The sequence below is a fragment of the Numida meleagris genome, chromosome 7 (assembly GCF_002078875.1).
Source record: "Numida meleagris isolate 19003 breed g44 Domestic line chromosome 7, NumMel1.0, whole genome shotgun sequence".
In the NCBI taxonomy this organism is placed as follows: Eukaryota; Metazoa; Chordata; class Aves; order Galliformes; family Numididae; genus Numida; species Numida meleagris.
Genome location: NC_034415.1, coordinates 29,018,393 through 29,041,728, shown reverse-complemented (window position 1 = coordinate 29,041,728; position 23,336 = coordinate 29,018,393). Strand labels below are relative to the sequence as shown.

At 46.2% G+C, this 23,336-nt stretch overlaps 2 protein-coding genes across 6 annotated transcripts; one reads left to right on the top strand and one right to left on the bottom strand.

Annotated features, from left to right (window-relative positions):
- Positions 118–9,818, top strand: RPE65 (RPE65, retinoid isomerohydrolase). Of its 3 annotated transcripts, XM_021404990.1 has the most exons (14): positions 118–3,834; positions 4,298–4,380; positions 5,108–5,258; positions 5,801–5,908; positions 5,984–6,125; positions 6,204–6,351; positions 6,802–6,883; positions 7,182–7,314; positions 7,397–7,536; positions 7,875–8,004; positions 8,536–8,650; positions 8,741–8,835; positions 8,936–9,047; positions 9,649–9,818. In XM_021404990.1, exons 1-14 carry the CDS (start codon positions 3,824–3,826, stop codon positions 9,798–9,800), a joined length of 1,602 nt encoding a protein of 533 aa, XP_021260665.1. In that variant the 5' UTR covers positions 118–3,823; the 3' UTR covers positions 9,801–9,818. The 3 variants fall into 3 exon arrangements, with proteins under 3 accessions (XP_021260665.1, XP_021260664.1, XP_021260663.1); XM_021404989.1 differs by lacking the exon at positions 118–3,834 and having other exon boundaries at positions 4,138–4,380; XM_021404988.1 differs by lacking the exon at positions 118–3,834 and having other exon boundaries at positions 4,138–4,380; positions 8,536–8,835.
- LOC110402640 (methylcrotonoyl-CoA carboxylase beta chain, mitochondrial-like) lies at positions 9,355–22,977 on the bottom strand. 3 transcript variants are annotated; one of them, XR_002441214.1, is made up of 14 exons: positions 22,825–22,977; positions 22,026–22,341; positions 20,432–20,628; positions 19,420–19,598; positions 18,410–18,490; positions 17,834–18,012; positions 17,228–17,420; positions 16,106–16,197; positions 15,054–15,210; positions 14,170–14,292; positions 13,036–13,181; positions 12,392–12,473; positions 10,797–10,941; positions 9,355–10,552 (listed from the first exon to the last, which is right to left on the bottom strand). XR_002441214.1 is itself a non-coding variant. In XM_021404991.1 (13 exons), the coding sequence occupies exons 2-13, from the start codon at positions 22,328–22,330 to the stop codon at positions 10,858–10,860; spliced, it is 1,818 nt and encodes a 605-aa protein (XP_021260666.1). In that variant the 5' UTR covers positions 22,331–22,341; positions 22,825–22,977; the 3' UTR covers positions 10,734–10,857. The 3 variants fall into 3 exon arrangements, 2 of the variants coding, with proteins under 2 accessions (XP_021260666.1, XP_021260667.1); XM_021404991.1 differs by lacking the exon at positions 9,355–10,552 and having other exon boundaries at positions 10,734–10,941; XM_021404992.1 differs by lacking the exons at positions 9,355–10,552; positions 22,825–22,977 and having other exon boundaries at positions 10,734–10,941; positions 22,026–22,777.

Here is a 23,336-nt window from a genome sequence, read left to right as displayed (position 1 = left end):
TGCTGAGAAGTGCCAAAATACCTTTTTTTTTTTTTTTTTTGAGGTTACTTTTAAATAACTTCTAAGGAAGGAATATTTATCTGTTTACATGTTAATCAATATGTTGCGCTCGGCAAAAGGAATGTGAAAATGAAGCTACTAATAACCAAAAATTTATATATGGTTTTCATATGGGAAACTAATGATATGCATACTGTAATGTTTTTAATGTCTGTTCAGAAACTGGTGCCATTAATAATAGTTTGTGTACACTCCTCATTTGTTTGGTGTGAATAAGTGCCTTACTTATTTTGTTTAAAGACAAATATTTTGAGAAAACAAAGTTGAGTTTGGAATTAAATTAATACTTGTTTTTATTGCTTCTAAGGGGGCCAGAAATTCAGCAGAAAGGAATTATCTGGCTCCTTGAAACACTTGTTTCCTCTCATCTGTAACATTTTCTTTTTTTGGGGACGGGGTTATTTATTTATATTAAAAATGTTCTGTATATTTCTGCTGTTCTCCTGGAATGTTTATTCTGGATGTACTGATATACTTCTCAAACAGCGATGGATAGTATGTGATGGGACAACAACCACAACCATAACACACTCCATAGAACCATAATACACTCCCTTTCCCTCTCTTGTTTCCAGAATTAGGAAGTGGATCTGTGGTAGAACAGCTTAAAGCACTTTCATCCAGCACGTTCCAACTTAACGCTGAGGCAGGTATGCTTCAGAGGAAAACAAACCAAAACAAAATCCGAAAACAGCCCAAGTTCTGAATGACATTGGTGTTCAGTATTGTGGTTGGGGGAACTCTGCTTCCCCGTATTATCACCCACCCAAAGGAGCCTGAAATGCTTCTGTCTGTAGCCCCAAACAGATGCTTGAGAACACGTGGGCAGAGCTAGGGTGAATAAGGCGATGTTGAAACGTAATGAAAGTCGTTTTCTTCTTTGCAGGGTAAAAATGGTGTAACATACGGGGAAAAATGGAGAAAAATCTGAACCTTAAAGCATTAAGTGAAATATTATTTATGTAAAAAGTGTTGTGACTTTGGAACGCTGTGATTTGGAACTACTGGCATCTGCCATAGCAGGCGCAGCACCGCTATGTGCTGGAGTTGCTCCAAGCAGTGTGTGCGTTACGAGGCTGTGGGAGCGCTAACGGAGCTGCCTCTCAGCCCTAACACCTTCAGCACCTTGTCGTCTCAGCCCAGGGCAAGGAGAATGTGCAGACAGGGTTTAAACACAGCTCTGGGAAGGGTGAAGCTCCATCTGTGAGCAGCCACAAGTGGAGACATCAGCTGGGGAGTGATGGGCTTGAACTCTTAACTTCAGAGAGCACAGCTGGTGGTTCCTGGGGAGAAGTGAAGCCACCGTGTAAAATAATTTCTGTAGATTCTTGTTAATGTCTGTTTTTTTTTTTCTTTTCACATTTGCAATACCATGCCAAAATTATTGCTTACGAGTCAGGAAAGATTCACTTCTGTGAGTGCTGGTGGTGCTGGGTTCTGCCAGCCGTATCCGTGCCATTCAGGGTGCTGAGCGTTAAGCCTTTGTATGTCACAATGCTTGAAAGCTTAGGATTCACCTGACTTGGATTTCAGCCCACGGTGCATCCACGCGTAACCCCAGCTGCTGTTCAGGTGGGCTCGGCACAGCAGTCCTAGCAGAGGCTTCCATAAGCTCATACCACCACCGCTACTGGGCCGAGCCCTGAAGCTGTTCTATGCTCCTGAGGAACGCGTCTGTTTCACACTTTGCGTTATTGCTTCTAGATGAATCTTCAACTATTTGCTTCTTTTGGCTTCACGAGCAGAAAACCTGAAGGGATGTATTGCAAGTGCTGGACTGCAGAAGAGGAGATGCACACGGAGGCCACCAGTGGTTTCACCTTCAGGCTGGTTTTTTTTCTATTAAGCAATGTTGTGCTTTATGAAGCCAAATGTTTTAGTGATGAGTGCTTTTCCTTTGCGTGAACCTCCAGCGTGCCTGTTACCTCGCTGGGGATGCAATATGCCTTTTTGGCTTTCCATTCCTAACAAAAACTGAATTGCCATTGCACTTACAGCAGTTGTCTTAAAAGCAATATTACAAATAAAAATGAAAAGAAATCTCTACTTGTCCCTGCCTGGACTTTAGATAGCTAGATACTTTGCTGGTGTTATTCATACAGGTCTTAGCTGAGGACTGTCACTGCTGCATTGTACACCATTACTATGTGGTTTTGTTCCTTCAGGGTGAATGCTTTGTACGTGGCAAAGCAAGGAACACCCAGGTTTAGCCAATATCAGTACTGCCTCAGTGTCCTGCAGGTACCTGGTGCTTACATAGCAGGTGATGGGTGTCTGTGGTTTGTAGGGCCCGCAGACAGCTTCTAAGCATCCTGCACCTGCCTAAAGCCACTTCTGCTCCTTGGACTGTTCGGTGTTTCACAAATGCTTCATTTATTTAGTTAGTTGTGGTCCAGTTAAGCAACTTACGAGGCCACATAGCTCACGTTTCTTAGGATTTGCCTTTCAACAGCCTGCCCTCGTTATGCAGAGTCCTTGATCCATGTTATTTAACGTTGTTTAATTATTTAACGTTCCCTTCTGAGGTTTTGACAAGCTTAAGTAAGAAAAACCTGAATAAGCAGAGACACTGACTAGCAATGGGCCACTTCCACAGGTGGAAATGGAATTCTAGTGTAAGCCTTTCTTAGCTATCCTTTTGTCTCAAGTGAGCTTTTCACCCTGTTTTTTCTTTTGCATATCACGCTGCAAAACCTGTACTTCTGCCTGGGGAGCAGTTCATCAGGCATGAAATCACAGTTGGCTGTAACCTATCGGCTGCCTACAAGGCAGCGTAACAGGATTATCTGTTGCTTGGAGTACAGTTTTGATCAGAAAACTGCGATGGGAGAAGGATTTGTGGTTGTCTTGCATTCACCAGAGAACAAAAAATGTTTCATTGTGGCTGTGCTGGCACACACACTGCTAATGAGGGCTCGGCACCGCGCAGCTGAGCAAAGGTTTCCTTTGGCTTTGTTCCCCTTTGCTCTGAGAGGGGAGTCTGCAGTGAGCAAAGGGCTTAGGGCTGCTTCTCGAGTTCCGCCCCGCACTTAGAAAAGCCCACGTGCTCGTGTATACACACTGTGGCTTTTTAACTTGTTTTCATGCGAGAATTAAGCTCGCATAAACTTGTTTAGTCTGCTTTTTTTAAAACCCTTAATTTGGTTTGAGTGTTCTGGTTCGCTTGGAGTAGATTTATTTGAAAAACATGTTAAGCTGAAATGTCACTTCCAACACTGTTTAGCTCTCATTGATATCTCGGGTTGGATATTATGAGACATTTTTTTCTCCAAAGAGCGCTCAGCACTGCACAGGCTGCCCAGGGCTGGGGGTCTCCATCTCTGGGGGTGTTCCAGAGCCGTGGGGATGTGGCACTGAGGGACGTGGGCAGTGGGCATAGGGGGGTGGGCTGTGGATCTCACAGGGCTTTTCCAGCCTCCCGCCATCGCTGGTGTCACCTGGTTTCTCAGCATGGCATGGGATGGGGATGCAGAGCTGAGGTGAAGTGCAGCTCCAGTTCCTCTTTTATTATTGTTGTTTTGTTTTTTTCTTTGTAATCTCTTCTGCTTGGGAAGAATTTAGGTCTCTGAAAAAAACCCTCAAAGCTGCTTTTCGTGTGAATGGCAAGACAAAGCCCCGCAAGGCATCGGGAGGATTTCAGCCTGAAAGCCACCTCTGTTCCAGTGCTGAGCCCATGGGCTGCGGGCAGCTCCCGTGGCTCCTTCCTGCGCTCCCATAAAAACCCGCACGTGGCTCCGGGAGCCTCAAATCCTGCACCGAGACGATGTACAGCCAGTGAGTGCTGCCGGGGCTCTCCTCTATACGGGGCTGGGGAGGGTGGCTCCTTGGGGTGGCGAGGTTGGGATGGCGTGGGCTTCGCAGGCACAAAGGCAATGGTCCCTGGGTTAGAGGCGAGGACCATGTGCCATGCAAACCGCGTGCTTTGCGACAGATCGGAATTGGAGCTTAGCAAATAATTCTCAGCTATGTACTCCAAAACTCTTTGCTTAGAAAAGTAAAAAATATTCAAGACGTGGGAGAGGTAAGGTGGGTGTTTGTTGCCTGGTTTGTCCCTTGTGCCCATCATGTACCACTTGTTGGGGATGAGGTGCCTGCTGTCCCACTGCCGGTTCCCCCTCTGTACCCCCAAGACCTCCTGTTACTTCTCCCTGCTCGCCTCACTGGATTTTGCAAGACACAGCTTTGTCCTCCCAGCACTGCTCCGAAGTTGCCAACCTAGGCCTGGTGTCCCTTGCAGGGTGGAGCACCCCGCGGGAGGTTACAAGAAGCTCTTTGAGACGGTGGAGGAGCTGTCCTCGCCCGTCACTGCCCACGTCACAGGTTTGTGCGCCCTCACCACCTCCTTCCCTATGAGCCCCGGTTCGTTCTCAGGAGTACTGGGGCCACAGGATCCAGGTTTGGGAGGTCTGCATGTCCTTGGACGCAGGGTTAAATGACATCAAGGAAGTTTGCATACTTGGGATGTGCCTAAGTTGATGTACTGGGAGCAGAGGAAGGACAGAGCAGATGAGTGATCCTTGGTGTTCCAAGAATGTTGTCCTTGTCCTACGGCTCTGTAGAGTAAGAAGAAACCACAGTCCAAAAGGCTCATAAAGGGCTTCACGCTGGAGTACACGAGGCTCAGGGGAGACCTCATCACTCCCCACAGCTCCTGGCAGGAGGATGGGGCTAGGGGGGGTCAGCTTCTGCTCCCAGAGAACAGCGATGGGACGGGAGGTGACGGCCTCACACTGTGCCAGGGAGGAGCAGGCTGGGTGCTGGGGGACATCTCTGCTCCAAAGAGGGGCAATGCACTGCACAGGCTGCCCAGGGCTGGGGGTCACCGGCCCTGGGTGTTGCAGAGCCGTGGGGATGTGGCACTGAGGGACGTGGGCAGCAATTGGGCTCAGGGATCTCAGAGGGCTTTTCCAACCTGAAGGATTCTGTGATTCTAAAAGCATCAATGATCTTTTCTTAAAATCATAATTTAAAAGAATGAATAAACAAAGGATAAAAAAAAAAAAATAGAAGACAAAATATTTTGACAACGCTGCTGCATCTCCTGCAGGCAGGATCCCCACCTGGCTCAGAGGCAGCCTCCTGCGCTGCGGGCCCGGCCTATTTGAGGTCGGGGCAGAGCCCTTCTACCACCTCTTCGATGGCCAGGCACTGCTGCACAAGTTTGACTTCAAGGAGGGGCACGTCACCTACCACCGGAGGTGAGGGGACACGGCCAGGCACTGCTGTTCTTCTGGGGTTCGTGTTCATTGGAGGAGCTCCAGCTCCACCCGAAGCGAGGCACTGGGACAGGCTGCCCAGAGAAGCGGTGGTGCCTCGTCCCCAGAGGTGCCAAGGCCAGGCTGGATAGGGCCTTGAGCAGCCCATGGCAGGGGGTTGGAACTGGACGGGATGTAAGGTCCCTCCAACACAGCCATTCCATGATTCTGTGAAAAACAGCTGAAAATAACCAAGTCTTCCTCAAGCTTAGCAGATATATAGCTTTTCCTACAGTTCAGAAACGTTCTGTGAAGATGAGGGCAGCGGGTGCTGCCTGGAGCTGCAGTCACAACGTGTGCTCTGCGGGGCTGCAGCTGCCCACCATGCCCAGGGCTCCAGCACTTCTGCTGCAACACAGCCGTGGTTGCTGCCTGGGGCTGGGCTGAGCTCTCACAAGCCTCACCACAAAAAATCTTTGCATTTATTTTAACTGCATTGCTTGTCGCATTGGTGTGACTGCCTGTAACGTCCCTCACCCCCTCAGGTTTGTTAGGACAGACGCTTACGTGCGAGCCATGACGGAGAAGAGGATCGTGATAACTGAATTCGGTACCTACGCCTACCCAGACCCATGCAAGAACATTTTCTCCAGGTATCAGGGCCCTGACAAGCACTGCAGCTTCGTGCCACGGGGCTTCTACTGACCCTGCTGCCTCCCTCCACACAGGTTTTTCTCCTACTTTAAAGGAGTGGAGGTCACTGATAACGCCCTCGTTAACGTCTACCCTGTTGGCGAGGATTACTATGCCTGTACGGAGACCAACTTTATAACCAAAATTAACCCAGACACTCTAGAGACAATTAAGCAGGTAGGTTTTAGCATTCAGCTAAATCTTCTCCCACATTGCTGCCTGTGCAGCCCACACCTCCCTGCACGCTGTCCCCAGGTGGATCTCTGCAAGTACGTCTCCGTCAATGGGGCCACAGCTCACCCCCACGTGGAGAACGACGGCACAGTTTACAACATCGGCAATTGCTTTGGGAAGAATTTCTCACTGGCCTACAACATCATACGGATTCCTCCACTCCAGGCAGGTCAGTTTAACACGCCTCCAAACGAGCTGGTGAAAATCTTGTTCTCTAAATTACTTCTTATTCCTCATGTGCGTTTTGTCATCAGATTTCTTCGTTTGGTCCTCCTTCTTTCTTTCAGCAGTAGAAATGTTCTCTTTAAAACAATTATTTATGTGGTTCTAGACCATGAGTGTCCAACCTTTTGGCCTGCATGGGCCAAACTGAGCAAAGAGGAACTGTCTTGGGCCGCATATAATATAGTTAATGTACACAAGTAACAAAACTTTTTTTTTAATTAAAGCACTAAAAAAAAGAGGGCACCAAAAACATAAAACTAGCGAGTTGGACACTTCTGTTCTAGACCACAATCTTCCTTTGCACCAGAGGCAGAGCCCTTGCTGAGCAGGCACTGCTAACACAGGCAGCGCGTGGCTGGAAGCTCCCCTGTAACCATCTGGCTGTACTTTGCAGACAAAGAGGACCCAATGAACAAGTCAGAGGTGGTGGTGCAGTTCCCTTGCAGTGACAGATTTAAGCCCTCCTATGTGCACAGGTAACTCCTGCCAGGCTCAGCTGGCTGGCGGCAGACCCTCCGAGCTCTGGTTCCTTGCTGCATGCAGCACGCTCGCCCTCTCAAACCAGCTGCTTTGGGAAATGAGCCTTCCCTGACAGAGCTCACTGTTAGAAGTGGCAGCAGGACTTGATTTTGCTTGTAATTAGCAAATTACAGCTGGGGCTGGTACTGACATCGGGGTGACTGTATCCCTGTAGCATTAAGCTCTGCGTACTGCATCCCGTGCTCCTGCGCTGTGCATGGAGCCTCCCTGTGCTCCGTGTCTGTTCCCAAACAGTTTTGGCCTGACCCCAAACTACATCGTGTTTGTCGAAACCCCGGTGAAGATCAACCTCCTCAAGTTCCTCTCCTCCTGGAGCCTTTGGGGAGCCAACTACATGGACTGCTTTGAGTCCAACGAGACCATGGGGGTAAGCACTGGGTCACACGGGGCCTGTGCCCACCGCACCAAGCCCACTCACCAGAGAGACTGGCCTGCTGCTTGCCTTTCAGGTCTGGCTTCATGTGGCGGAGAAAAAGAAAGGGCAGCTCCTCAATATCAAGTACCGGACCTCAGCCTTCAACCTGTTCCATCACATCAACACCTTCGAGGATAACGGGTTCCTCATTGTCGATCTCTGCACATGGAAGGGGTGGGTGCTGGCACTGCCTTCATAAAATCACTCCTCTGAGATCCCCAGCCCACCCCCCCGTGCCCACATCCCTCAGTGCCACATCCCCACGGTTCTGGAACACCTCCAGGGACAGGGTGGCCCCACCACTTCCCTGGGCAGTGTGTGCCAATGCTTCCACATCCAGGCTCCACACCAAGATGGAAACATGGCCCCGAGCCAGTCTGGCCCCGCGACTCCCAGTGGAGCGGAACAGGGCTCATGTCACTCAATTGAATTTTAGGGAAAAAAACCAGCTGTTTTGGAACTCTCTACTGGCAATGACTTTTTTTGCTGTCTCCGATCCCATTTCTGTGCAGATTTGAGTTCATTTACAATTACCTCTACTTAGCCAACCTCCGAGCAAACTGGGATGAGGTAAAGAAGAATGCAGAGAAGGCTCCCCAGCCCGAAGCCCGCAGATACGTGCTGCCCCTCCACATCGACAAGGTACCGTGCACAGCCCTGTGCCAGCCAACACTGCAGTCTGCACAGCTGCACTCAGTGGCCAAGTACTCCCAGTGCTCTGCCTGGTCACACTTAATTCAAATTAAACCTTTTAATGGGAAGGAAAAATCCTTAAAGCAGTGGTCAGCCTGGTGCAGAGCTGTGTGATTTCCAGCTCCCCTTGTTGTGCTCCTCGATGGATGAGCCTATCTGAGCTGTGCTCCGTCTTGCACTGCTGCTCATGCAAACCATGCAGCCCAGAACAAGCCTCTGACTGTCTTAGTGAGGGGGAAAAGTTACACGTGTGTTCACCTCATAAGCACGCTGAGGGCAGAAATTCAGGCTGGGCTTAGCCTGATCGATAGGTGTTGTTACTACACTAAAAGCTGATGAAGAAAACAGAAGAATCAACCATTTCTGAGTATATTTCTATTCTGCAGCTTCACCAGGCTTTGCTGCGTATTGCTAACTTCTGCGCAGATACACTCAGAAATTTGTTTCTCCATTTGACTTGGGTATTGTTCTTTGTCCCAGGCTGACACAGGCAAGAACCTGGTCACCTTGCCCTACACGACAGCCACTGCAACGCTGCGCAGCGATGAGACCATCTGGCTAGAGCCAGAAGTTATTTTCTCAGGGCCACGCCACGGTAAGACAACAGCTCGGAGCCACAGAGGCAGCACGAGAATCAGCTACCCATGTCCTGCTAATCCTCATGCATATATACCTATTTTTGCAGCCTTTGAATTTCCACAGATCAATTACAAGAAATACAGCGGGAAACCATATACGTACACATATGGGCTTGGACTGAATCACTTTGTTCCAGACAGGGTAACTATCAGCAGAGGGGTGAGGCACATCTTTTTGATGAGCTTTTGCTTAAGGGCGAGTAAGGGCATTTTTCAGATGTGGTTTTATTTTCTCCCCTCAGCTCTGCAAGCTGAATGTTAAAACAAAGGAGACCTGGGTGTGGCAGGAGCCAGATTCATACCCATCGGAGCCGATCTTTGTTTCCCATCCAGATGCTCTGGAGGAGGATGATGGTAATGAATGATTTGTGCTTGTTAATTAGAGTTGTTTGCAGTCTGTGTCCACTGGCCCTAGGTGTGCTGTTGCTAAGACCTACCTCCAGCGGTGCACCAGGGATGAGCTGGAGCCAGGGGACCTGCAGGCCGCTCCTGGGTGAGACGTGCCCTGCTCTAACACTGCTGGCGAGTTTCTGAGAACATGGAAAAATCAGAATTGAACAAAAACATAAGAAAAAACCTGTAGGTTCAGATCATCTGCTCTCATTTCCCAGCCTTTTTCCATCAGGAGCTACACTACTTAAAGAATTCCAGATGGCCAAGCTTCATGAAATTAAACCTGTCTTAAGCCAAGTATGTTTTTATTTGTAGACCCCTCCTCCCCACAAAGGAGGGGGGTGAATTCAGGCTTTGGCTGTGGAGGACACGAAGTTGTATTCATGCCAAGCACTGTCCACATTTATTCACACATTCCCAGCCCTGCACCTATTTTTGAAGGTGGCAGCACTAGGTTTATAGGGCACCCACTCATTCCCTGAATTCTTCATCCCAGAGCAGGATCACGGGAAGCCAGGAGAGCCCCTGGCTGTGCTGAGTGCTTGTTTTTATCACCTCCCAGGGGTGGTGCTGAGCATTGTGATCAGCCCCGGCTCCGGGCCGAAGCCTGCCTACCTCCTGATCCTGAACGCCAAGGACATGAGCGAAGTGGCCAGGGCTGAAGTGGAGGTGAACATCCCTGTGACTTTCCATGGACTCTTCAAAAGAGCGTGACCGCTGCCTGCAACGTCCGTGTTAGGCTTCTTCCAGCTTTGAAAAGATGCAGTCTCCATTTGCAAGCGCGCAGAAAGTGACACTGAAGGAATTTAGGTCATTTATTTGTATGAGTACTTAGCCATTCTGTAGTACTATGAACTTAGGTTGGAAGGGACCTTAGAGCCCTTCCAGTTCCAAACCCCTGCCACGGGCTTCCCAGTGCCCCATCTGTGGGATTGGGCACCCACAGGTGCCTCGCTGCCCTAATTAAGACAGAGAATTTCAGTTTTGTTGCTTATTTCCCAAAATACTTACCCAGATATTTCTCAAATGTACTCCGTGGCCTAATTTCGAGATTTACAATACATCAAACCATACAGTTAAAATAAGAGCAGCTTTCTTTTACAAAATTAAATCTTGCAGCTGCAACAGAGAGAAACACGTGTGAAACAGCACAGTGTAACCTTGGACCCTGTAGGCACGGTAACACTATGTAGAAGTCAATGTGCTATTGCTGTTGCACGCTTTGAGAAGAGGTTAATTTTATCCTATGGGGGTGATCTGGATTGAACTCACCTCCTGGTCACTGCACTGGTATCCTCAGAGGAAGCTGAGGGGAGCCCTTCCACGGTGCTCTGGCAATCTGACCTTGCAGGCAGCATTCTGTGCTTTACTAAAACTTACACGCATTACTCCTGTCTAGTTTTCAGGCATGCGTGTCTCCTCTTTCCCATTTCTTTTCTTAAAGTGCTGTTTGAGTTCTGCATATTCTTAATATGAAAAAAAAAATAAAATCAAGCAATCATTACAGCTTAGGGTGAATTTGCTTTGTTAGAGTGCCACAGAATCACAACTTAATCCTTTCCTTCCACAAAATGACTTTTCAACTCATGTAATAACAGCCTATGTTTCAAAATACAGACTTATTGTAAACAGTCTTGAAGTCCAGGATTGTTCACTTGCAATGGTTTAACATTTTTATTCATGGTATCAAAGAATTAGAAAATCATTTACATTAAAGCTTTCCAATTTGCAGTGCTAACTTCAAAGGGTGATCACTTGTGAAGGGCTGCAGTTACATTCTCATCACAGGATACTGGTAAGGAGGTAGCACCTGGTACTTCTGCTGCTCTATAATCTGTAAGCACTGTGCAATTACCTGATTGAAAAACAAACAAACAAACAATATAAGCAATGGGCTTCTGAAACAAAAAGTCAGTAAAGGTTATCAGTTAAACAGTCATTCAATAGTGCATTTGTTCTTATTTCTGTAAAGCAGTGCACATTTAAAAAGTACAGCTGTTGGCTGTGCAGTTAGCAGAGACAGACGTCAGTGTAACGTGTCACTGGGTCATGGGAAATGCAAAGAAAAAGAATGTCTGATCATTTCCTTCAGTTATTTCATAGCCACGCTCCTAAGATTTCCAACAGCATATCGAGATGTTCTGCTCTTCTGCTTGAGTGTCCATCTTTTTCTAATAGGCCTTATTTCCTGGTGCCTCGTGAGAACAGGGAAAGAAAATGCAGAACTGGTTTTGGGCTTTGAACAAAGTCTTAACGGAGTATTTTAACTTTTATCACCTGATACATGTAGCAGTTGGCTTTGCCGAAACCTTTTAGACTTCCAGCAAGACAGATAAGAGTTGGGATAAGGATTTTCCCAATTTCACTGTGCATAATTGACTGCTAGCACAGCAGCATGCATTGTCTTGAAAAAGATATTTTTTAAAGGTATGCTAAGCACGGGCACATGCTGTCAGTTCAGACAAAACTAAACGTAAACTCCATCTAGGAGCAAGAGCCAGGACAAAACAGCAAAACCACAGCGTTAAATAAAGAAAGAAATAAGTGAACATGAATTGTGGCACACTGGTGAAACCTGTACTGCCTGAAGAGAAACACAGTGATGCAGTCCAACTGTCACAAACTTTCTTTACACAAGAATGCTTGCTTCTCAGGGCTCTCCCGTTAACAATGTTCCTATGAACACCCCAGAAAATATTTAACATACGTAGCACCATAAATATGTACCCTAGTTAGAAGTATTAATTGATATCAGATATATTTGTGATCGTTAAGTAAAAAAAAAAACGCCCTTCAGAAATGCAAACACTACATACTGCTAACAAACAATGCAACACTGCAAAACAGCAGTGGTGGCTTTTAGAAAGAATGTCATGGAGAAGATGTCTACCAGCTTAGAGAAATGAAACATCCCACGATAAAAGAATGAAAACAATGCAAGCAGTGGAGAGCCTGAGCTTAAGAGTGAAAGCATGGGTCATACGGCAAGACCAAAAAGAAAGGAGTAGGAGTCTGAACCAAATTAGAAAGTCAGTTAAGAGGTTCACTGAGGAAATTCTGTAGTCAGACTGCAACCAGAATTCAACAGAAACTTTTTAGATAGACCAATAGGGTAGAGAAAAGATGAGAATTCAAAGCCAAAAGCCAAGAAAAACAGAGTGAGAACTCAGAGACCTGGTTCTGGAAATCAACATGCTAGCTGACCAGGCGTGAACAAACCAGAGGCTTGCATATTCATCACAAGATGAGATCTGAGGATAAAATGTATAATAGAACATACACTGGGAAAAAAAAAAGCCACCTACCTTTCTGGTATTCTGAGGGAGAATTACACCATCATCCCAGAGTCTGGCAGAAGAATAAAATGCACTGCTTTCTTCCTCTAGCCTGGAGAAGAGAGAGCATGAAACACACTTAAAAGCAGAAAAGCTTCACAAAAAAACCACCAGGGTGGTAAAACAAAGTTAAAGATAAAAAAGGCATGTGTTTCAATTTCAAGTGAATGTGCTGTTCTAGTGTTAAAATCCACTAGGATCCAGCAAATACAGAACAGATCTGATCCCTCTGCATTTTGAAGATAGTCCTCTGCATTCAGAAGATCACACTACTGGTTAATTTACAGCAGTGACTTGATGTTATATTCTGTTGTTTCAGGTTTTTCTAAGTAAAAATTTTGCATTTCCTTGAGAAGATCCTAAGAGTAGACATGGAATTATATAGAATTCTAAAAGTTTTCATCAAATTGGCGACCCTGCACTTGGCAGGGGGGTTGAGAATCGATGATCTTTGAGGTCCTTTTCAACCCAAGCCATTCTATGATTCTATGATTCTGTGATTCTGTGAAATTCAGGTTTGCTTCAGTTGTTTGGGATGCGTTAACCTGAAACACGAGGGGAATTAGGTATAAATGTCACCCTAACTGCAGGGTTTTATTGCTTAGCATCCTTACTTTTGTTTCAGATGTTTTAGCTCGGATTCATCTGTACAACCACTGTCTCCAGCTTGTGGGACCACGGACAAATGTCTTGAATCCACAAGAGCAACTCTTGCATTAGGCCACAAGAACAGAAAGTTCGGACTGAATGATCTCCCACACTGCAAAAATAAAACAAAATAAAAAATACAGTATAAATTCACTGAATTCAATCACCAAAAAAAAAAAAAGGGCCTACAATGCCACAATCAAGTTCAAGACAAAATGTAACAGTTAAATTTGTAAGGCAGTAGTGATGCAGATCCTTTCCCATTACAGCTACGGCTCCTCCATCAGTACAGGTCATAGAATCACAGAATCCTTAGAGTTGGCAGGGACCTCTGAAGGCCATCTAGTCCAAGTGCCCTGCAGTGCACAGGGACACCACAGCTCCATCAGGTTGCCCAGAGCCTGATCCAGCCTCGCCTTGAAAGTCTCCAGGGATGGGGCATCAACCACAGCTCTGGGCAACCCGTGCCAGTACCTCACCACCCTCACTGTAAAAGATTTTTTCCTGATATCTAACCTAAACCTACCCTCTTTGATCTTGAAGCCATTTCCCCTTGTCCTGTCGCCACAGACCCTGAAAGAGTCCATCCCCTTCTTTCCTGTCGCTCCCCTTTAGATACTGACAGGCTGCTCTCAGGTCGCTTTGCAGCCTTCTCTTCTCCAGATCCCCTGCACAAGCAACCACCACGGTCCCACTGCCTTCAGGATTGGTATTTATTACTTCACTGTGTTTAATCCCAAGAGAGCACAGAGGCTAGTGCACTTCCTAGGGCATGAGTAGCACACATGGCGACACAACTGAAAACGACATAGTCCTTGACCACTGAAAACAAATGTGTGCTGAGCAAACAGTGGTGCTGAATCCTCAGTAGTGACATTTTCAGACAATCTGAATTTCAGAACCCCCTCTAGGGTAGCTGCAGACCAGATTTTCTGTAACCACAACTTGTGACACAATTCTTATTTAAAATTAGTTAGAATCACGAATCAAGTGAAACGTCTGTACAGCAGCTAACAATGCTGAAAAAAAGAAACTGCCAGGAATGCTAGGCAAAGCCTTAAGTCGATTACCATCCCCACTGATTTTTGTGACACCCTTACCATCGCGTAACTTTCGCTCCCAAAACAGCCGCCGATCACTATGGTTATTTTGGGAACAGCTGCACAAGCAACAGCAGCCATCATGGAGGCCTGGGCTTTCAATCTGTTGGCCTGAGCCTCAGCCTGAAAGGACAAGAAACGTTTTAGTTCTGCGCTCTTCTAGATTCCTTCCACTTCCACCAAACTTACAACCTACTTCTAATACAGTTCTTCCTTTGCAATTCTGTATGATCGTTTCTTCCAAATCGGTAAGGCGGGATCAATAAGCTAACCACCACAGCCCATGATGCTACTTATTTTACAATGCAAAGAGCAAAACAGTTAGAACCAGTGTGCAGAAACCTGCCACACAGAGTAACTCTGGCTCTTCCAGGCATCAGCAGAGCTCAGATACAACAGAATTGTGGCAGGCTTTGTCTTAAGTGCCAGTGACAGCTGGGGCAACAGAGCTGCAGAAGTCTCTACTCAGACAATCTAACATAGGCTCTACTGTGTGGCTTTCCAAAGCCCGGGACACAACCCACTGTACTTTAATGCCTTCACTTTAGAAAAGGGAAATATTTCTTTTCTATGGATCACAGCACAGCGGTAGCAGAAGAACCAACAGGCTGTATCTCAATGTAAAAAGCACTGTGAATTCTGAATGTTACAGCCTGCATTACCAGCTGGACAGCAGACAAGCATACAGGCCTGCTTAACATCAGAATCAGGTGGGAATGCCAAGGGAAGATTTAAGAAAGCTAATTAGGAAGCTTCTTGATTTAACCATCAAAAGTGGATTAAAAATTAGTTTTCCTCGTAATTAATAGTTTTCAAAATGTATGTTAGTCAAAATGAGAACCAGGTATTGCCTGAATTAAGCACGGCAGATTAACATGCCATACCTGTGAGATGCTTGTTGGCTCTGCTGCATGTGGAGCAGTATTTTGGAAAAAGAGGATGGGAATGGCCCGGTGACTGCACAGCTGCACGAAATGGCTGCCCTTGAGAGCAGCATCATGAGAAAGCTCCCCATTGTTAGCCACTACTCCCACCAAGTGCCTACAAAACAGACACATGAACATTTTCCCCAGAAATGAAGAAAAGGTAGCACGCAGCGGCCTGCTGAAGGATGGAAACGTAAATGGATGGCACTGCCCTTCTACAGAAATTCAGGCTCTAAAAGGATGCAATTACATGCATCATTTCATTCAGGGGACCTCCTACCCCTAACAAACAAGACGTTTTACAGTACTCCCTATGAATAAAGCATGGAGGTATTGACATGGATTAACACTCAGAAGGCAGGTAAGGGTACAGGTGACCAGCCACCGTTCACACTGCAAGCTAACAAACAAGGTATCAGGATTCTGGGTGCTCTCTGTTTCCTCTAACATACAATACAACAGTCAAGCTGAAAAGTTTATTTTTTTTTTAACCAACATTTTACTACTACTTTTTTTTTTTTTTAATTAAAGATTTGGCTGGAATGTTGTATGTTTTATGAATGTGCTAGTAAGACTAGGTCTGCCCTGAACTATGCTAGATTCTCTTGTACAGCCACTATTCCATCTCCATCCTGGGGGAGATGGGATAACTTTGGGCTCAGTTTGGGAAGGAACACTTACAGATGCCATTTCTTATTTCTTAGAGAATCTTCTGAGATTTCTAAGTTCCAGCCGTCCATGTAGTGACTTCAGTGACCAAATAAATCATTTCACAAAGTCATGAAAACGATTCATTTGTAATCACTCTGCTGCAATCAGCCTGAGACACAATGAATGTGGAGCCCAGAGACAAAAAATAAGGCTTTCTGGAAGTATTTTATCACCCATTCTTCACTTATTCTGAACTCCATAAATATTGTTACAGGAATATTGTAAAACCTGAAAGTGGTACAAAAGCTGTTTAGACATACATGTCCATGCATACTGATGGTGAATTCTTATAGTCTTACCCTTCCACGTGGCCAAATCCTGTTACTAATGTTGTTCCATAGTCAGCCTTGAACTCCTGGAACCTGCTTCCATCCAGCAGGCGGCTCAGAACCTGCAAAGAAATACACAATCTTGCACACAGAAATCTAGGTGAAAACAGACTAGTCCTGGGGAAAGATATGCTCAGCTCAAACAGTGGGGAGTACACAAGAAGTCAAACTAAATGATCATAGTGGTCCATTTATGTCTTATGCTCCAATAAATACTCAATATGCACAAAGCATCAAACCTGTGTTTGTGTTTGATTACCAACCATAGCTTCTGAGGCACAGTTCAACTCCACGATTATTTCAGAGTTACGGAACACAGCTGCTCCTGTGCATAAAAGCCTTATAAACAAAGCAGCACGTACAGTTACAGCCTGTGTGCCTAAAACCACTCAGCAGCATACTGCTCACGCTTATTTTGAACATGAGTTTAAGAGCTGCTAGTCAAAGCTACACTGCTGACTACAGCCAATCCCCTTAACTCCAGGAGCTAACCACTGGTAAAGATACCGGGCTCACATCCTCAGAGAGACCAAACCTCTCCTAGAACCACACAACAAAAATACTGCTGTGCAGTTCTGCATGTCTCTGCAGAGATGTCTGACCCAACCTCAAACAAATCTAGTTTGAATTTCTTTGTTTTTGCAGTCCACAATTTCATTAGGCATTTGATTCACAACATATTGCCTAAAACCCTTAAAAAAAAAAACCAAGGGAGATGGGAGGAAGCAGGACACAAGCGCCTTTCTAAAGGGATGCATGCTCTAAAGGAGCCAATAAAGTACAAGACACACTGATGTAAAAGCATCTCAAACAGTGCATAGAAACAGATGGGGATCAGCTGGTGTGATCTGTAATCATCTTATCTCTAGCAGGCTTTCTGTTTAAATATTTTCAACAGCTCTACAGAATCAGTGCCATTCTGCTTTGCTGCAGACTCAAGTCTGGTTGGTGAACTGATTAGGCAATCATACGAAATCTCTCAGGTACTTCATGATTTCTCCAGGGGAGAAGAACAGCTTGTTGCCTATTAGTCTGAAGATACCAGCTAGAGCAGACCAAAAGAATGAAGGAATACAGGATCTGCCAGCTTACCAATTTTACAGGAAGAGTACACCTATAATCTTGTGGGGCCAGCCCCAAGAGCTCATCAGAGCTATAGAGAGGATGGTCATGCTCCACGAGCTCTTCTGGCACAGGCTCATAATTCAACGTTGAGATAATATTTCGAACACACTCATAGGCTTCCTTTTCTGAAGATGCAAAATGGTCACTGCAGCCACTGACTCTAAGAGAGAAAGCAACATTAATTAGTATTAACGAAACCTGAATTCTGATAGAAAACCCAAAATAAGGAAAAACCCTCATCTCTACTGTGAATATTTGACATCTCTGAAAACATCATGCATTTGTGTTCCTGTATGAATGAGCTCAAACCATTAAGTCAGTGGAATTTCTGTGCAAACCAACCCAAAAACCAAATGATACTCCTGCATATACAACTGAATATCACTAACTTTTGTAAAAATTCATCTATCATTTCTGCCATTTTTTTCACTGCATGTTTTCAAGTCCTTGAGAACCACAGCACGTTCAGTCACTGGAGACAGCTTCAGTCACATTAATTTGGGATAGAATGGTACCTTCTTTAAAGCTAAGTGTGCCCAGCTCTCTACAATTTTTACTAATTATTTTGCATACCTAGAGTGAAGTGTAGCTCCTCCTAGGTCCTCTGGAGAAACATACTCTCCAGTAGCAGCTCTCACCAGAGGTGGGCCAGCAAGGAACAGCGTACCAATTTTATCTACAATCACAGCTTCTTCGGCCATGGTTGGGACATAGGCACCCCCAGCTACGCAGGAGCCACACACCACTGCCACCTGAATGATACAGAACCAAAACCAAACCATCATGCTAGAGAGAGCAGAATGGAGGGACAAAGTTACCTTGACTTCAGAAATGTTCAAGAGACTAAACCACAGCCTGCAGAGCCACAAACTAAAGGCACAAACACCAGCACGAACGTGGCTGTTCTTGGCAACACAGAGCTCAACGTTTACTCTGAAACCACCTAATGATTTGATGCTTTCTATACAGATCGGTCAGTAAGCACTCAGAAGATCCTTAATGTTGAAGTCTTCCATTATCTGAGATACTATTTGCATCGCTCTATCCCACAAATAGAAAAGGTGAGCTTTCAAAAATGTATCGTGTGTTTTAGAGCTGTATGACAAGAGAACTTTACTACACGTATTTGTATTCAAAATGACACTATACCTGAGGGATTTTCATAGCAGATATTATTGCTTCATTGTAGAAAATTCGTCCACCATGCAACTTGTCAGGAAACAGCTCTGACTGATGATAGAGAAGAGACACAGTAAGTTTCAGTATTAGCTACAAAAGCTAACACTACCTCTTTACTTCATTTATTCACAAAAGCATTGTAACGACTTTAAGAAGGTCACCACTAACAATCACACCAGAAACCTTCACGTGCAGCATTCTCTCCTGCATTTGTTGCTCTTACACGTTGTGCAGTTCCACAAAAATACCCACGGCCACTGCATTTCAAAAGCAGAGGAAAGTTTCTTGTGTTTTGTGAAACCAATTTATTCTACACAAGCTTCAATTGTGACCATGGGGAAGGGTAAGCTCATGTTCACACTTCAGCTGTGAAATGACTTCAGGATAGTTTCCCTTCTTACATAGTTTTTGGTTCAGTTCTTCAGTTCAGATAAAACCTTTTTCTACCCATTTGGTCTCAGTCTGGAGAGGGAATAACTAGTCTCTGTGATGATGTGACTTCTGTGCACAGGAAAGCAACCTGTTCAAGTCCGCCACTACAGCAAGAATTTTAAAAACTCCATTTTCAGAGACCATGGAAGTTTGTACATTACTATCACAGACTTTAGAATACAACATAGAGTCGTTTTAAAGATTCTGAAGCTGAAAATAGAGACTTCAAGCAATGTTTCTGATTTACTAAGGACATCAAAGCATTTTGGTGCATTGAGGAGTACCCATGCTACCTGCCTGGTCACCACTTCATCCCAGCACTGATATTCAAGGTTCTACATTTTGATGCCAGATGCAAAATTAGCCAAAGCCATCACTGCTGTTACACACCTTGAAATCACCTCCTGGCCTCAGATTTTCAGACAAAACTCAATGCAATGAAAGTCAGCCAGCCAGGAAAACAAAACATAAATCGGAGATTTCTACAAAATCAATATGATTGAGACAAGAAGTGAGCACATTCCTTTGCAAAGCGGTTCTGATACTACCTGTAGTGGCAGGAATGCTCCCCCGCTGTCAACAAGGTACACGGACACCAGCCTGTTCTGCATGGCTATCTCCTGAGCTCTCAGCTGTTTCTTCACTCCAATTGGATAAATAGTTCCTCCTTTTACAGTTGCATCATTTGCTACAAAGACACACCAAATCCCACAGATCTTCCCAATTCCTACAAGAGGCAACACAGGAACTTAGCAGACTCTCTAAGATACCATAAATGAAACAAGGAGGCCAAATTATAACTAGGGGGTTCTTTTGTTAACGCTATTTCAGTAAGCTGCAAATTAAGTTGCAAATCCCATACGTAGAAGAAATCAATCGCTCTTCTCTGGAATGAGAAACTGACAGATAATGACACACATACACACAACAAGCAAACAAATACATCTAAACTACACAAGATGGAACCTGAAATACAGCTTACACCTGGTGACAATATAAGAGAAAAAATACAGTTTGACTTCCAGCTCTTGGACTGAGTTAACAGGGAAGGGAATTAAAAATTACTGATATAAAACATAACAACATAAGCCTGAGGCTAAAGAAAGACAGGATTTCACAATCCATTCTTCCAGTCACTTTTTAAACTGGAACCGCTCTTCAAAGAGCAATGAATTTGAGAAATTCCATCATTTGAAAAACATTACAAAATAAATGTCACAGGACCTGTGTCGTGCAGTAACTTGGTCGCCTGTCATTCCACAGACATCAGTGCATGTGACACATCATTCTAAATCTTTTAGGCAATTTTTCAGTCTGCACACACAGACTGCAACCATCGTACGCTGCCTATAACCACTGACAACACACTCAAACATCACCTCCCAAATTATTTCAGTTCAAAACCCTTCTCCTTTCAGGGCTGCAGCTCCAGCGCGGGCTGATCCAAACAACACCCTCAACTCATGTGAATCTTGAGATCTAATATGAAACATACTTAAAGATACGAACAATTGAGCAAACGAACCGCATGAATTTCCCATTACATTTTGTAGCAATTACCAGTAAGGCACCCAGCAGCCGGGACGTCACCATATGGCATACTGAGGCCTGCCAGGGGAGACAGCTCGAGGAAAGACTCATCATCAAGAAGCAGCTTCAGGCGCTCCCGGACAAACAGCTTCTTGTTTCTCTGAGTGTGACGCAAGATGGCATTCTCTCCCCCTCCTTTACTGACCACCTGGAGCAACTCCGAGTATCTGATTCGAAAAGAAAGTTTCAGTTAACGAAACCTTCCCTTATACTTTATCCTTCCATAGGTTTTGCATAGTACTTAAATGTATTGCACAGACTTCATCCCAGTGACATAGGAACGAAGATGAACTCACATAACTTGATAACAGCAGTGAGGAACTGGCTAACAGCTTACACTATTCAAAGGCATGTTTTCTTGTCCGTATCCCTCCCAGGAGTTGCCTATATACCTCCAACACAGCATTCCACAATATATATGACTGTACTCAGTCCCTGTCAGCAAACTCATGAATGGAGCACAGCGAAGGGGCAGCCACCAAAGCACATTCTGAGAGATACTGCCTTACAGCAGCAACTTTAGCCCCTAAGCTTGCAGATAGGAATAAGGCTCCCATAATGTGCCAGTCCTAATTCAGCACTGAGGTTTACTCCAGGTTCCAACTACTCCAGGGCAGAATCCAGCCACAGGTTTCCTCCTCCACACCCCCTCAGCAAGTGCTGAAAGTTTACCTGGCAGGCCTAACAAATGCTCAGCAGCACAGAAGATGTACTTGAATAAAACTGAATACCGCAGTGTCACTATGGTCATCAAAAAGAGAAGCTCATTACCACTCATTACTGGGCAGCATAAATTACAGGTACCGAATGGAGTAAAACTGGAAACAAACACAGCACCTCAAATAACTTTGGTCTGAAGCAAACCAGGCTGCGTATTTATTCTAAGTAAAATATCTTTTTCTTTTTACCAAGACACATCATCTGTAAATAAAAATACCTAGTTACAAATCACTCCGTGTACGACTCCATTAACTTACTACGTGTTCCTGCAGACTGCAGAGGTTGAAAAACCTCAGGAAAAAAAAAAAGTAAGAGTTTTAAACAGTGTTACAAACGCCACCACAGGAGGGCACAGCGCGTTCTCCATAGCTGTGCTTGCAGCTCAAGCACCATCCCCCTGAACAAAGGCCTTTGAATTCTCCCACCCAATCCTTAAGAACACCTAAGATATATTTTCCTGTTTCGTTAACAAATCATGATTCTTTAAATGACTGAGACGCTGTTTCTCTGCTTGCATTCAAAATCAAACATGAAACACATCTCATGAAGGCCCAGAAAAATAATTCTTGGCAGTACACGCAGAACAATGTCATAGGATAATACTGAGATACAGCCTGCACCCACGTTTGGGCATTGCAGTCAACAGAAACTGACCAGGAAACAGCAGTGACGAAAACAGCCGGGGCTTCGAAGTGGGCAGGAAAAAAAATTACCAACAGGTTTTTTGTAGCTTAAGTTTTTAATTAGCAATCTAGGTGAAAAGCTCCTAAAAGCGCCCCTAAGTAACTCTCCCATCATCTCACGGGTATCGACATACTAAAAACGTTACAAAAACAGTTATTACCTTTTAATAACCGCCTCGCTGTTCCTGAAATTCTCTTCAAACACGTGTCGGTGCACAGACAGGACGCGTCCATCTAACAGCGGGTAATGCTGTGCACACCGGCTGCGTTTTGCTTTGCTACCCGCTAAGCGGCCGGGCAGCGTGCTGCATGCCCTGTTCTGTGCTATCTGCATCAACCGCTTACTGCTGAAGCCCTTACACATTCTTCTGAAGATATGAGTTAAGGGTAGGAGTCTTGGCAGCAGTAATGACACCGTGTTAGGGGAAGGCTTGCAAACGGAGCACAGGGCGATGCTGTTCCACATGACCCTGGGAACTGAAGTGGAATGAAAGAGTGCTCACTTGCAGCGCTACAATTCAGATTCCCCACACCGAAAAAGGCAAAAATTAAGAAGCATAAACGATGCAACAGCTCGGACAGGCATGAAACCACGAACGACTGAATTTCTACTCTTAACACGCTGTAACGCTCTGCACACAGCAGAAGCCACAAGCTTCGCTGTCACCCCGCGAGCAGGCAGGGCAGGAGCTGCCACGAGGGCCGGCAAGCACCGCACTGCGGCCTTCCAACCCGCCGGGGGACCCGGCCAGCCGCGGGCCGGCCCCGCATGCTCGGCCCCGCGACCTCCGGGGGGATACCGGGCCCGGGGGGACACCGGGGCCTGCCCGGCCCGGGGCTGTACGGAGCCCCTGCTCCGCCCCTGCCGGGCGTGGGCTGCGGAGCGGCCTAGGCCCGGCGCAACCACCACCCCCTCCTGCCCGCCCTCCCGCTCCGTCCCCGCGCCCCGCCGAGCCTTACGGGCAGCCAACGCCGCGCCGACCGCTCCGGGCCCGCCCCGGGGGCGGCTCCACTACCCGCACCGCCGCCTCTGCCCCCGGAGGCCTCTGCCCCGCGCCCCGCGCGCCGGGCCCGCCTCCGCCCGCAGGCCTCTCAGCGCCCGCGGGCCTCGCCCGGCCCCTCCTGGCCCGCTGCCTCAGCGCAGCCCGCGGCCCCTCAGCGTACGGCCCCGCTCGGCCCCGCTTTCCCCTGCGGCCCTGCTGCCCGTGCCCCCCTTGTCCCCTCGGTCTGTCACGGCTGCCCTCCAGGAGGGCCCGGGTCAAACTCCGGGAACGCTCAGCTCATTTCATCTCCGGGTGCAAACATTGCAACAACAGGGGCAGCAAAGCGCGTTGCTGCACCGGAGGATAAGCGCACCTACGCACACACCGCGTGTATTTGATGTTTTAAATTACACGCTGCAGCCTCGGAAGTAACAGACTACAGCCTCACTCGCCATTAAGCACAGAACGTTAGAGGCTGCCCGGCCACAA

Coding starts and splice junctions, on each gene's coding strand:
- RPE65 (XM_021404988.1), top strand. CDS start 4,143: ATGAGGTGCCTGCTGTCCCACTGCCGGTTCCCCCTCTGTACCCCCAAG. Junction 6,126..6,203: donor CTCTAGAGACAATTAAGCAG/GTAGGTTTTAGC, acceptor CGCTGTCCCCAG/GTGGATCTCTGCAAGTACGT. Junction 7,315..7,396: donor AGTCCAACGAGACCATGGGG/GTAAGCACTGGG, acceptor CTTGCCTTTCAG/GTCTGGCTTCATGTGGCGGA.
- LOC110402640 (XM_021404991.1), bottom strand. CDS start 22,330: ATGTGGAACAGCATCGCCCTGTGCTCCGTTTGCAAGCCTTCCCCTAAC. Junction 13,182..14,169: donor GGAGCGAAAGTTACGCGATG/GTAAGGGTGTCA, acceptor TTATTTTTGCAG/TGTGGGAGATCATTCAGTCC. Junction 10,942..12,391: donor TCCCTCAGAATACCAGAAAG/GTAGGTGGCTTT, acceptor TTTTTCAATCAG/GTAATTGCACAGTGCTTACA.